The sequence below is a fragment of the Sebastes fasciatus genome, chromosome 7, assembly GCF_043250625.1.
Source record: "Sebastes fasciatus isolate fSebFas1 chromosome 7, fSebFas1.pri, whole genome shotgun sequence".
In the NCBI taxonomy this organism is placed as follows: domain Eukaryota; kingdom Metazoa; phylum Chordata; class Actinopteri; order Perciformes; family Sebastidae; genus Sebastes; species Sebastes fasciatus.
The window spans coordinates 29912129-29926313 of NC_133801.1; the positions used below are offsets into that span (position 1 = coordinate 29912129).

At 41.6% G+C, this 14185-nt stretch overlaps 1 protein-coding gene across 2 annotated transcripts; it reads left to right on the top strand.

Annotated features, from left to right (window-relative positions):
• Nucleotides 1-557: 557 nt before the first annotated feature.
• LOC141770570 (inositol polyphosphate 5-phosphatase K-like) lies at nucleotides 558-14159 on the top strand. 2 transcript variants are annotated; one of them, XM_074640240.1, is made up of 14 exons: nucleotides 583-741; nucleotides 1159-1255; nucleotides 4255-4359; nucleotides 5889-5997; nucleotides 6191-6307; nucleotides 7507-7682; nucleotides 8918-9029; nucleotides 9210-9319; nucleotides 9452-9478; nucleotides 11890-12121; nucleotides 12473-12610; nucleotides 12703-12786; nucleotides 12890-12994; nucleotides 13996-14159. In XM_074640240.1, the coding sequence occupies exons 2-14, from the start codon at nucleotides 1167-1169 to the stop codon at nucleotides 14089-14091; spliced, it is 1500 nt and encodes a 499-aa protein (XP_074496341.1). In that variant the 5' UTR covers nucleotides 583-741; nucleotides 1159-1166; the 3' UTR covers nucleotides 14092-14159. The 2 variants fall into 2 exon arrangements, with proteins under 2 accessions (XP_074496342.1, XP_074496341.1); XM_074640241.1 differs by lacking the exon at nucleotides 9452-9478 and having other exon boundaries at nucleotides 558-741.
• Nucleotides 14160-14185: the final 26 nt, after the last annotated feature.

A 14185-nucleotide genomic window follows, 5' to 3' on the forward strand; every position in this document is an offset into this window, starting at 1 on the left:
TTACCCCTCTGTCTGAAACGCTCTGTTTTAGAGCATTTCGACGGAATTGCAACAGAATTACGTTGCTAGGCAACAGCTTGGGTCCATGTGTACTTCCTGTCAGCTGATGTCATTCACATCCACTGCAACAGGAATAAACTGGGACACATTTAGAATGTTTATGTTTAAATCTGTGTAATGGTCTAAATATTGTATATTTGTGACATCACAAATGGACAGAAATCCTGTCAGCTTGTTTCAAATTCAGAGTTTCTGAATACGGGCTGTGTGTGTTTCCCTGTGGATTGAGCGTTTCGATACTTTCACAGTATTTATAGAGGACTTAAGCCTGCTTTATAATCAAAAAACATGACAATCTCTCTTTTTTTATAATATGGGACCTTTTAAGAGAAACTGATAAACTTTTTTTTTAATTATTATTTAATTTAAAAAATGTTTAATTTTGTTTCTGCACAATCTCCTGATCCACCCTCCAGTAGTCCAGATGGTGGCGGTAATGCACCTCTAAGATGGTTTGCCAACCGCCAATAAACACCAAAGAAGAAAAAGAACGTCACGCTCTTATTTTGAAAGCAAATAAGCAGTGTTCCGGTTAAGAGGCGGTAACGATAACAACAACAGCATCTACTGTACTGTTACTGTACTGTTACTGTCAGACAGACTGCTGCTGCGGCTCTACTGGACGTCTCTTCAAGTAACCTTAGATAAACAACGAAGACAAGTACTACCAAAGCATAGCAGGTAATATACGATGCAACACCCTCACTCGTACAGGTTGGTAACTCCAGTGTTAATAAGAGTTAGATGGAGAAAAACAACGAGGCTTGTTTAGCTAGCTGAGTGATGTAGCTATAGCAACGTCATGTACGTTCAGCAGCGTGCATTAGCTGTGTGTAGTCAGCTCCACGTACATTCATGTTAGCAGCTAACTAACGGTGAGTAACAACCCAGTCTGCTCCAGCCAGAGAGGAAATATATCAGCTAGCAGATACACATGCCTGTCAACAGTCAGCTCTCTCACAAAGAGAGGCTGAACACCTGTTGGTTAGACTAATGTTGGTGCTTTACTGGTGCATTTATTATTACTTAGTTCTGGCTCCAGCTGTAGTAGTACTGCCATAGTGTAAGCTGTAGTGTATTTGCTTGACTGTCTTCCAGGTGTGGAGATGATGATGGAGGAGACTGAGCAGCAGCCAGATGCCCAGCAGGCAGACCTCAGTTTGAGGAAGGGAAACTACGAGGCAGACAGCTTCAGGTTGGACTCTGCCCTGCAATCAGTGTTGCATGAAAAGTCAATGCTTCTCTGCAAACAAACCAACACGTTAGCACATTATATATAATGCACAGACCTCCTAGTTTAACTTTATGCAGCTTCATTGAGGGTGTTCCTTGATGATGTAGTGGTACACCAGGTTTTACCAAAAAAAGTTATTTTTTTTATAAAATGGTCACTATATCCGGTAACACTTTACAATAAGGGTACATTAATTAACATTAGTTAATGCATTAATAAGCCTTAACAGTTAATTAATAGTAACTAAAGTGTCTAATAAGCATTTACTAACGGTGTTCATGTTAACTAAGGTATTCATTTATACATTATTTAATGCTTTAAAAGACGTTATTAATGCATTAATAAGCCTTAATTAACAGTTAATTAAAAGTAACTAAAGTGTCTAATAAGCATATAAGCATATAAGCAATAAGCATCCTGACAGTAGTGCATGAGACAGGTAATTTGAAAAAAAAATCATGTGCCTCTGTCCTCCGGTGTCACAGACTCAATCAGAGCTGATCTAGAGTCTTGCCGTCTCTGAGCAGCTGTCAATCACTTGCGAACTCCGACCAAACAATCAAACTAGGAAGCGCTGATCAAATACGAATCAATATTCTGTTACTGTAATGCCTATTTCTCTCCTCAAATGTTGTCAGAAACATCTTGTAGTGTACTGTTTAGCTGTAAAATGAGAAAGTTTGTGACACGGCAGCCATGTTGAGGAAATACCAAGCACCGCCCACCAGCCGGAGAAAACGTTCTCATTTTACAGCTAAACAGTACACTACAAGATGTTTCTGAAAACATTTTACACGAGTTTGTGAGTGATTTAGAGCTGCCTCCGTTGAATGAACAGCCAATAGGAACGCTCTCTCTCTGAAATTACCTGTGATCGGCAAAAGTTTCCCATCACTGGAAACAGCCATGAGGAGGTGCAGAAGTCTAGCTTTCTCTCAGAACACTTGAATTACAATTTGCTGAAAGGTTATTATGGAATTTTTGACCAATGATGCCAAAAACATTCTGCCTACTGCAGGTTTAAGTCTAGCAGTATCAGACATTTCGCCAATAAGCAGCAGATTTCTGAATGGACCTTGGCCTGACATATTGCCCACTAGACAATCATCAAATCCATCATGGGATGAGAGTGTTGACATGTTATGTGAAAGAGTGTGTATGTGTTGCTGTTGTGTAAGTAAGTATTGCACAGTTGTGCTGTCAGATCCATAAAATGGTTGGGCTTACCTGCTGTAATGGCATGTGGGAAGAAAACTGCTCTGTCAGGGAACAGTTGGATAGCTGGATGGTAGTTAAAGTCAGTCAGAAAGACAGGCTTTAACAACATTATTCTTCAGTTCTTTTCTCTTCACCTCTTTAGTCTTGCATTTTGTATGTGACATTTAAGTTTACAGTTGCAAAATATTCCAGTCTATTCATTTAATTAAAGGTGTGACATCATTAGTTGTCAGTGCCTGCCGCCGGTACCAGAACTCCAAGGCTTTCCTGAAAGCATAATTGTCTGTCTCATGTAGGATTGAATGGGCTCCCAAGATTTAACACAGTGCCATGTTGGCCAGTCTACAAATCAGACTGCATTCTGACAGGTGGATTAGGGTTGCCCAACAGTACACACCTAATGCGGATTTGAAGAAAAAAACAATGCTTTGCTGTGCTTCCCTATTGTTTAATAGGCCTAATGTTGAGTCATTTTACAATGAGATTATACAGAGTTTTTAGCACACAAAGAAGACTTGTAACCAATTCCCCAATCGCTCTGTCCAACTCTGGAGCACCCAAATCCTTGCACCAGGACTTTCCTCATTTCACTCAGTGGTTTGATTCTACAGAAACAACCAAAACTTCGGACTGTTGCTCATTTGATTCTCTTTGTGCGATACAAACATACTTCAAATTGTAAAATTTTGGATTTTTTTTTGTGGTACACTGCCAACAATTTTTGGTCCTTTAGGAAATACTTTGCGCTTTCGTATTTTGCCACTTCAACAATACTCAGGCTTTCAAGGAGACAGCTGACCGTGCAGCATTTAATAGTTTGAGCCAGAATGGATGATATCAGTCGGCTGTTCGGCACCATGGGGCGCATCCGTTCTGACAGCCTTGGCAGCGATGCCACGCAGACAACCGTCGGCAAACTGGTTCTGCGCCATCGGCTCAACCAGCTGATGACATGCATGGATGACTTAGACTCCCAAAACAAGCTGCATGAGAAAATTGTCAAGACTCTGGATAACGCCTTCCTCGTCTGTGGCAAGAGAGCCAACAAGCTGAAAAAGGACCGTTTCAGGTGGAGAACAAATGTCACCTCTTCGATGTCTTTCCTGTGTGCTGAAGCTGGAAAGAGTTTGGTTTTTTTTGTACAGGAATAATATTCCTCTACCTCCTTATATTCAGCTCTACTATTTTCTCTTTTGCTTTTCTCTTTAACATGCTTCATGGATTGTTTTTCTCCTCTGTGGGCTCAGTGAACTGCTCTATCACGCTGGCCAACAAAAGACCCTCTTCTTTCTTGCTAATTGAAACCCTCCTGTTGAACTTTGTTCTTTTGAATTTCTGTCAGACATTTTACTGTCGTAGCTGAGCACAGAAAATTCAACCTTATGAATGTTCCGAGTTTGGTTGAAAGGATGACTGGTCTCATTATGTGTTCACTGTAGCAGGCTGACCTGCTTATGGTAGTTGAACAGTGCTTTTTACTGTGATGGCTTTTACACTCAGATGATGTGCTCATCTGTGGTTTTTGCCACACTGAATGAAGCTCTTAGATTGTCTGCTGGATTTGTATTTGGATGTTTTTTCAATTCAGTCGTGAGGTAATCTTGTATTTTGAAGGTATATTGTCATACCCAATAGCTTGTTTAATTCTAAACATCTATGTCCATCTATTATTGATGGAATATGTATATTTTTGGATGAAAGTGCTGCACAAATGACTATTCTTCCGTCTCCCGTGTCCGCAGGCTGCACATGGTGACGTGGAACGTGGCCACGGCTGATCCTCCAGATGACCTGACCTTGCTTCTCCAGCTGAACTCCCCAAAGAGCCCAGACCTCTACGTCATCGGGTAGGTGGTGCAGGGAATGTGAATTGATTGTTGGAGTCAGTATTTTGTATATAGTATATATAGAATTCTACAGGAATGAGTCCTAAAACCCGGAGAAGAGTTAGTATTTTAGCACCTCCGGTTCCCTCGTCTGGAAGTCAATGGGTTTTTTGAATGGGTTTTTAGTTAGATGCATGAGATAAGGTCTTTGGTTAACACACGCTTAAGAGATTTTAACGTTTTGTTTTACGACATAAAATACAGCAATAAATATCCCACTTGTGAATTTTGAAGCCTGTATGCGTCTTAAAAAAGGTGGTTGCTAACAAGTGCCTAAATGAGACAACCAAACGTCATCACGCCGACTCCTCTGCCTTTACAGCCTCGTTGTGTATACTCGCGCTCATGCGACCGTGTTAGCTTTTTACTTCTGCCGATTTCATTTACGTTTCAAAAATCATAAAAGTGGTGATCATTTGTAAAGATTATCTAACTGAACAAAACGTCTAAGTGTCATAAACGTTTGTTTGCCACGGAGCTTATTTTCTGCAATAATCCAAAACCCAATGGAAAAATCCCATTGGCTTTTTGTCGAGGGAACCCAGGACGATGCTAACTTCCTGGTTGGCCTACAAAAATACTGTATGTCATCCCTGTGGCACTCTATTGTTGTGTATATAAGGCCCTGTTCAGAACTGGTATTAACATGCGTCCTCAGTGATCGGATCACAAGTGGATAGCTCTAAGTACAGGTGCGAACGCACTCAAGACGCATTGAGATCGGATTAGCAGTGTGTACGCGAATGTGTCATGGGCCACATTAACGACCGCCTACTCAACTGACGTCCTGCTTGGATCCACTGGTCTCTGCGCTCCTCATGTGAATAGACAGACAGATGCAAGCGCTTGTTTGCCTCGCGGCATGAAAACGGCCTCTGTGCTCTACTGTATCCTGTCGGTACAACTGTATTTTATTAAAATGTATCTCAACTATAGGCTACATATCTACAGACTATCAGACTATAGGCACACAAAGTGCATTATTACCATACTGTCGGAGATGTGTCAGTGTTTTTGTTCCTGTGCTCTGCACAGAGCTGACGGCCACCAGCCTGCTCGCTCTCATTCCCTGCTCTCTGAAGCTCTGTACCTCTGGCAAAGGCGGCGGTGCCGGCGTCACAGAGGTCCACGGGGACCGCCCGTAGACAATAACCTTATATTTTCATGTTAATAAATGTACCCGAATTCACGAATATGTAGGATATCACTACTGACATTCCTCTAATATTACATCACAACGTCTGCTGTATTATCCATGTGTTTACTACGTGTTTATTTGCATATAGAGTGGGGTAGTGAGATCCGATCACAGGTGGTCACTCGAGACGCATGTGGAGACGCATTCTAATGCCAGGTGTGAACAGACGTACTTGGAGCTGTCCACTTGTGATCGGATCACCCAAGACGCATGTTAATGCCAGGTCTGAACAGGGCCTAACTGGATATGGGGCAGAGTGACTGACGAGTAAGACCCTGTGTGTGTGTGCCAGTTTGCAGGAGGTGTACTCGGGGCCATTGAGGTTTGTGTCAGACACTGTGTTCGATGACCCATGGAGTCATTTGTTTATGACCACCTTGGCACCACGGAAATACGTTAAGGTACAAATCTTCTCAAAACACCCTCATACACACGCACACACATTAGAAGTGACATCCATTTTCACAGGTAAACATTAACAAATTGATGATTCAAGTTTATTTCTTGTACTAAGTGTAAATCCTTGATAGTTATTAATTAGAGTATTACGTTGTGCATGCTGTATTTGTATGTGTGTGTGTGTGTGTGTTTCAGGTGTCATCCATCAGAATGCAGGGTCTGCTGCTGCTCTTCTTTTCCAAACTGGAGCACGTCCCCTTCATCAGAGACATCCAGGCCACATACACACGCACAGGCATTTTCGGTTACTGGGTGAGAAACACACACAAACGCACACACACAGTACTCCGCTGATTTAGCATTGTACTTCTAAAACACTGTCAGACTCATGATGAACAGTAAAAAAAAAAAAGGGATCAAAATTGATGCAGGAGCATTCTTCCTGTACCCAAAATACAATCAACCGCTGTCACTGACAGTTTGGTGAGAGAATCAGGTGTGTTATGCTAGTAGTGGCTAATCTATCCTCCAGCCCCTAGCCTCATCCAGAGCTGAAGAGCAGGCTACAGAGTAGGGATGTTAATAACTAACCGTTTAACCGTTAACTGACATTAAGCATTTTAACTGATTAACTATCGGTTAAAAACGATTAAAAGAAATGTTAACAATTAATTAAAAAACTGAGAAAAACATGTCACTTTAAGGGGAAAAGCTGGTCCACCTTAAGAGCTCACCTTAAGAGAGTCTGAGCCGGAGTTACAGATACAGGAAGTTGGCTCTGGGTCTTGAGCTCGCTTGAGCGGAGGAGATGTAGCCTCGTAGCATTTATTCACCGACAAATAAAGTGTACACACACTGTCTGCTACACCTACGTTCACAGCTATAACGCCAAACACACACGGTCTGTCGGAAACTCGCTGAAGTTTCGCTGCTCTGACAGACCGTGTGTGTGACAATGGTGAGCACGAAGCTACCAGCAGAGCTACAGCTGTTTGTCGGACAAACTCCCGGACGCTGAACTGGGGACTCCCTTGTCTGTTGTGCTCATACACTGCAGCTGGCGCACCGCTGCATGCTAGGCACAAATCTTGTCGGTTAATAATCGGTTAAGGAGGGTCGGTTATCGGTTAAGTACATTTTTCAAGATTCGCATCCCTAGAGGTCTAGTAAGCTCACTTCTTTCTAACTCCACACAGCTTCCTCTGGAGCCACAAAGGGCAGCAGTACTCCCCAACACATGAAAACACACTAATGTGTAGAATTGGCAGAATCTTTTCACTTGTGTCACATTTGTGAACTGAACCACAGAAGCAGAAGTACATGTTTGTACTTGCTGTTTTTTTCCCCTCCAAAATGTCAAAAATAGCTCATGAGTTCTTGCACTCGAGTTGATAATGTTGTCTTTTGTCTTAGTTGTAAAAGCATTGGTTCGTTGGTGAACAGCGCAACAGAGTAGTTCAACAGAAGTTGTTGTTCCTTTGTCTTTTCATGTCTTTCTGTTTGTCTCTCAGGGTAACAAAGGCGGCGTGTCTGTCCGCCTGTCCTTCTATGGCCACATGCTCTGTTTCCTCAACTGTCACTTGGCTGCACATATGAAATACGCAACAGAGAGAGTGGATGAGTTTGAGTACATCATGGACAGGCAGACCTTTGACTGTAAAAAGGCTCCGAGAATTGTTGACCACCGGTGAGTAGATACACAGAATACAAACTCCAGTTTACCCAAACAGATGTTTTCAAAAACATTAGAGGGATATTAATATTAAAGGGATAGTTCGGGTGTTTTGAAGTGAGATTGTATAAGGTTCTTATCCATAGTCAGTGTATTACCTACAGTAGATGACGTTCGGCGACGGTTTCATGTTATTCTACTGATTGACAGTTGGTAGAGGTAATGCATCAAGAAACGTAGCGATGCAAAATGCAGGGACTTCTAGCTAGCAAACATGTATGTAAACAATGCAGATAGTTTGGATTTTTTGAAGAGCACTCCCCTAGCTTGGTGAAGCAGACAGGAGTTACCGCACAGAAGCAAAGCGATGTACTGCTGTGATCGACGGCAGCAGCAAAACATCTTTTAGACACCTAAAAGAAAGGGTCACCTAAAAAAAAATCAATATCAGTTTAAGTGTATGCTATATTTAGAATATTTTCACAGCTTTACCTTGCTATGAGACCTCCCTTTCCGACGGGGAACTCAAGCCATTATATCCATCTATGCTCTCACAAAAGTCACCAGACTCCATTGATAAAACCTGTAATTTTACCTTGCAGAACACAGGTGTTGCTGGTCTACTGCTGCCTTGATTGGTTAGTTTTTTTGTGTCATTGTGTGACTTTGGTGAATCCGAACTAACAAAAGTCCTACAATAACACAAACAAACTAACCAATGGAGGCAGCAGTAGACCAGCAACTCCCGTGTTCTGTGAGCTAAAATTAAAAAAAATGTTCAATGGAGTCTGGTTACTTTGGCGAGAGCATAGAAAACAGCTTCAGTTCCTAGTCAGAAACATAGACTGTATACCTGTCTCATGGCAAGATGAACCGGCGAAAATACTCTAAATTTAGCGTACTCTTAAACTGACATTGATTCTCTTAGGTGTCTAGAATACGTTTTGCTGCCGGCCTCTGTCCACAGCAGTACATCGCTTTGCTCCCGTGTCGGTACTCCTGTCTGCTTCTCCAAACTGGAGAAGAACTACTCTCACTATGGATAAGGTCCTCGTACAACCCCACTTCAAAACGCCTGAACTATTTCATTTAAAGGGGCTCTTTAAGTTTCCTTCATCTCACAGCATGTGGACCAGATCAGTTTGTTGTCCGTGTATAAAATCTGTACAGTCTCACATTCATTTTCTTTAATTTTTCAAAATTTCTCATTTCTCTATCAATTAACCGCTCCCCCCCCCCTCTCGATCCAGGCTGGTGTTCTGGTTTGGAGATCTCAACTTCAGAATTCATGACCACGGCATGCACTTTGTGCGCACCTGTATCAATGATCAAACCTACAACCTGCTGTGGAGCAATGACCAGGTTTGAAACTTCCAGAATCATTAATCTGTTTACAGCATAATCAGCTCCTGTTTCTTATGAGGGTTCACATGCACAACACTTGAATGATCTGTGCATGAGTAACCAGAATATTATTAGTCATGATTCATTACAGTCATTTGGGAGTTTGGGAGGTCATGATATTTGTGTTGTCGTTCTCAGTTGACCATGATGAAGAAGAAAGAACAGATGCTCCAGGAGTTTGAGGAAGGGCCTCTGGACTTTCAACCCACGTACAAGTTTGACTTAAACTCCGATACGTACGACAGCAGGTAACTGTTTCCAAGTAACATCATCCTAATGAATCATAATCATAATTTTAAAATCTCTTTTTATTTCCAGTATTTACCTCTTAAAATGTTAATTTGGATATATTTCATCTACGCCTTTTTTCAACTTCACAGACTCTACAGGACATGGTTTGGCTTTAAGTAAGAGTTCTTAATATATCATGTCACCCCTTAATTCACCTAACTGTAGTCCAGTATGTGCACACATGCTACTTTTAACAAGATGCTAAAAGTAGTGTCCTTTTTTTTTCTATGCAGTAACGTACGTCTTAACCACTTTTCAAAGGTTTGATAAAGATTATCGTCATCTGTAACATCCTGCAAATGAAACAAACAAGCAGTTGGAGCGAACAGTCTTTTCAAGACAAATGTCAGATTGTTGTCTGTGCAAAGAAAAGACTGAAATGCTTGTTTATTTTACAAAATGTTGTCTGAGCTCACAGACCTGTTGTTTTGGGAGCCAATACTAATGCTGTTAAAACTACCCTGTGGAGTTTTTGACCACATTTGGCACTATGGATGATGTTCTTATGAACGGATTCCTGTTTTTTTTTCTTTCTGTATTATTGTTGAGCGCATGAGGACACAGGCGAGATGCACAGTCCTTACGACGGTTTCATGTTATTCTACTGATCGACAGTTGGTAGATGCAAAATGTAGGGACTTCTAGCTAGCAAACATGTATGTAAAAAATATAGATAGTTTGGATTTTATGAAGGGCACGCCCCCAGTTTGGAGAAGCAGATAGGAGTTACTGCACAGGAGCAAAGCAATGTACTGCTGTGGGCGGCGGCAGCAGCAAAACGTATTTTAGCAACCTAAAAGAAAGGCCCACCTAAAAAAAACAATATCAATTTAAGGGTGCGCTATATTAAGAATATTTTCACCGCTCTAGACAGCCCAATCCAAACTATCCCTTAAAACATTAAGGATGCATACATGTGTTTTAATGAGAAACACTAAATGTAAGTACAACTGTTTGTTTAAAAAAACTCCACAGGGTACTTTTAAATAGCTAAATATCAGTAAGTCCATATTAACCCGCATTTAACCTACAGTGTGTAATACCATCTTACTGCTTTCAGAGCTTGTTTATACTGTATAAAAGCTGTACACCTCTCTGGGTCCCAGAACAGCTGCTACACATAACGGCTAACATGCATGGCCAGAAATAGATGTTTTGGTATTACGGGATCTATGACCATGGATAATTCAATATGTGTTGTTGTTGGATTATAATTGGATCACCCAGACATGGTACCACCAATGATGGAGGTTGCTGGCAGACAACGGCTACTGTGTGGTCTGTAAAAATCTGCAATGAAGTGTTCTTTAAAAAAAAAAAAAAAAAAAAGAAATGTCACATTTACTATAACAAAGATTAAATTGTATTACATACCCATATCCTTTAATATATCATTGTGAATTGTAGCTGCCTAGCTTACCTTGCCTTCCATTCTAGTAAATATATTTTAAGTCATGTCATTTTCGACATCTCCTCATATCAAAATCAGTTTAACTCTTGAAAACTCTTATGTCTGAAGAAATCTTTGAGATGTGGCGAGAATCTTTTTTTTTTTTTATCTAGACATAATATCAAATATTAGCATGAAATATATCTATTTTATTCCATGGCACAAAATAACAGCTTGTATGATGGAATGTAATACTTTCATATTTACAGTACATGAACAAATTAAACCTTTACCTGTTGTACTGTGTGTATTATATACAGGTCCACTAAGCTTGCAACTTGTTTGGCACTTTGTCTGATATGCTGTTATACGGTGAAATTACATTATTGCAAAAAAAAACTAGCAGTTTACTGTACAATTAGTTGATCGTGTTAATTTGTATGTATGACAGAGTGGTCAGACTGTAGCCTGGTTCCAGACCTCTCTGATCAGGTCTGATGTTGTAGATCGTTGAAGACTGGTTTCCCGGGTTTAAAAAACAACCAACCAGTTGGTGCTTTGAGGCAAGATTAAAAATGCAGGCCACAAAAATAGGGACAAGGGTGAATGGGATTGATTCTGCTCTACAGGTTGTTGTAAGTCAACTACGTACAGCTCAACAATTGGAATATTTCTTTCATAGTTGTGAACATTTTTAAGTTAACTGCTCTCCCAAACAGAAATCTGCTTACATGAACACAATGTCAAATTTAATAATGAAGTGAAACAAAATATCAATTAAGTCTGATTATCAGGCTGGTCAGAGAGCAGCTACTACTGTAATATGTACGTGGCAGCCTGATGATTGCAGAAAGGCTTGTGAGAGACGTGAGATGGAGTTGGAAAAACAGCAAAATGTGTTCATGTGAGCCCATGGTCAAGGCCACTTTGAAATAGATAACGTTCCTTGTTTTGTGTCAATATTATATACCTTCACATTTGTCTGTTTATTTCCTTCCACTTTTTCACCCCACCACCCGGTCATGCACCTCACAGCACCCTTGATTCTTGCTATAAAGAGCTGACTTTGTCTCCCAACTAAAGCCTTTCCACCTTTCTACTCTCTGTCCGCTCATCGTCCGTAAACACAATGTCCAGCGGAAAGAAGCGTAAGCCCGCGTGGACCGACAGGATTCTGTGGCGTCTCCGACCCAACGCCCCGCCCCCTGACGAGCGAGACGACAACAGGGTTGGACTAGATGCGAAGAATGTCGGGCATGTGGAAGAGGATGAGGAGTACCCGCTGAAGATCAGGCAGGACTTGTACACCAGCAACATGGAGTACGTCATCAGTGACCACAAGCCTGTCGTCAGCGTCTTCACACTGGAGGTGAGAAACTGGAACACTGACTGCTCGCCAGAGTGACACAGATACACTCAGCCATCCTACTTGACTTCACTCTCACACACCCATTATCCTCTCCTTTCTGACAGTGAAGCAGTTGGTTGGATTACATATTTATTTTATAGTCAAATTCTTGTTTTGTTATGGGAACAAATCCCATCAAGACTCAAACCAACAATGAATTGACTTTCTAACAAGTACCGTGTATCCCGATCCATTGGCAGGCTTTTGAAAGTCGGCAACACGTTACTATTGCGTTAACTTTGACAGCAAATACATTTACAGATCAAACTGTATAACATTTACCTTCGAAAGTTTATTTCTCCGTCTGTCCAGCTGAGGAAGATGTACGAGACTCCTCTGGTGCTTCTGCAGGCAGAGGGCGACTGGAGCGCAGACATCGACGCCATGGTTCTCTACAGCCCTCTGCAGCCGTTCCCCTCCAGTACATGGGACTGGATCGGACTCTTTAAGGTTCGCTGAACAACAAACATTTACCACTGGCTATTTAAATGTGATATTTCAGTATGTATATCTTGAATGTGTGTGATGTGTATGAAATTCAGGTTGGATTCGCCAGCGTGTCGGACTACATCACCTACACGTGGGTCAAAGACGACGAAGTGGCCTTCAATGAAGAATTCATACAGGTACTAACTCCAATGTGTACCGATGACTATTCTGACATCAGAAAAAAACACTGATGATATAATAAAATTACATGAATAATCAACAGTGTCTCTGTTTTTGTAGGTATATGTTAGTAAAGAGGAAATCCCTGTGCGGGGAGGAGAGTGTGTGCTGTGCTACTACAGTCATACTCTGCAGTGCATCATTGGAATCAGTGAACCATTCAAGGTGAGTATTAAAGCCCATCTCCAGCCAGTGTCACTTCCTGTTTTTTGGTTAACGTTCCTTCTCAAACAGAGAATGGGGGTGCGGTTAATAGTCAGACGTAATTCATTACCATGGCAACCAGATTGCATCGTTTTTCAACCCAGTTTAGATGGAACCATCTTAGATGAATTTACTGTTTATCAGACCACAAATGAGACAAGAATTGGCGCAACACACCGACTCTCTCTCACTCGCTCTCTTCTTCACCGTCTCCTCCTGGCGAGGCGGCCGTCTTGCTGCTGCGGCACCAAGGAGCCTCACCGCTGCACACCGGGCCACAGCACACCGGAGGACGGATAGACGTGTTGCCGAGGTCCGCCATTTGAAATGCAGTTTTGGAGCATCGACACCACACCTGGCTGCACTGTGATTCGTCTATTTCTCTAACGGGACTTCTCTCTTGTTTTCTCTTGGGCTGAAAGTTGTGCACGCCCCGTCGTACGGACCTGTAAGAGGCCCCCAAACCTCCAAAATGGCATTGGCTGCTTTCCGTTAATTTATCTCCAGGAGGAGACGGTAAAGAAGAGAGCGAGTGAGAGAGACGGTCAGTGTGTTGTGTTAAGTCGCTGCTCAGATGCAAATGAGCATGAATGCGCCTGCGCAAGCTTGAAGGATGACGTGTGACTTGCCGCTGCTATTCTAGTCATACGTCATATTCCTTTTTTAGCAACAACCTTTTTTTCTTTTTTTCTTTTGAGCACAAAATTAAGTTATTCGTCAAAAAAAATTGGCAAACAGTGTGGCTTATCAGCTTAGTCAGGAAATGACTCAATTAAATATAAAATATCATAGAAATGCCAGAATAGGCTTTAAGCACTCTACTGTATACCAAGATGAATCCACTAATAGACATTTATTTTCCCCCTTCATCCTATTTGACAACTTGAAAATGATTTAATTTGTCAGAAAACTTCCTGGGCATGTTAGTAAGCACCAGTCTGACCTGCTGGTCTCTCTCGTAGGTACATGAGTCCATGGTAGCCAGCGAGGAAGGCTTGATGCCCGAGAGGATCAACGGACTTGACAAAACCGTAGCGGGTGAAGACTTATTGAACTGACCTCTCAGTGTGGTATGATATATAAAAATGTGTCTGAACCTCAACAAGGCTTTTAATCACTGTGTTTCCTAACTTGCCACCAAAGGAGCAGATT

Coding starts and splice junctions, on each gene's coding strand:
- LOC141770570 (XM_074640240.1), top strand. CDS start 1,167: ATGATGATGGAGGAGACTGAGCAGCAGCCAGATGCCCAGCAGGCAGAC. Junction 6,308..7,506: donor CAGGCATTTTCGGTTACTGG/GTGAGAAACACA, acceptor TTTGTCTCTCAG/GGTAACAAAGGCGGCGTGTC. Junction 12,995..13,995: donor GAATCAGTGAACCATTCAAG/GTGAGTATTAAA, acceptor TCTCTCTCGTAG/GTACATGAGTCCATGGTAGC.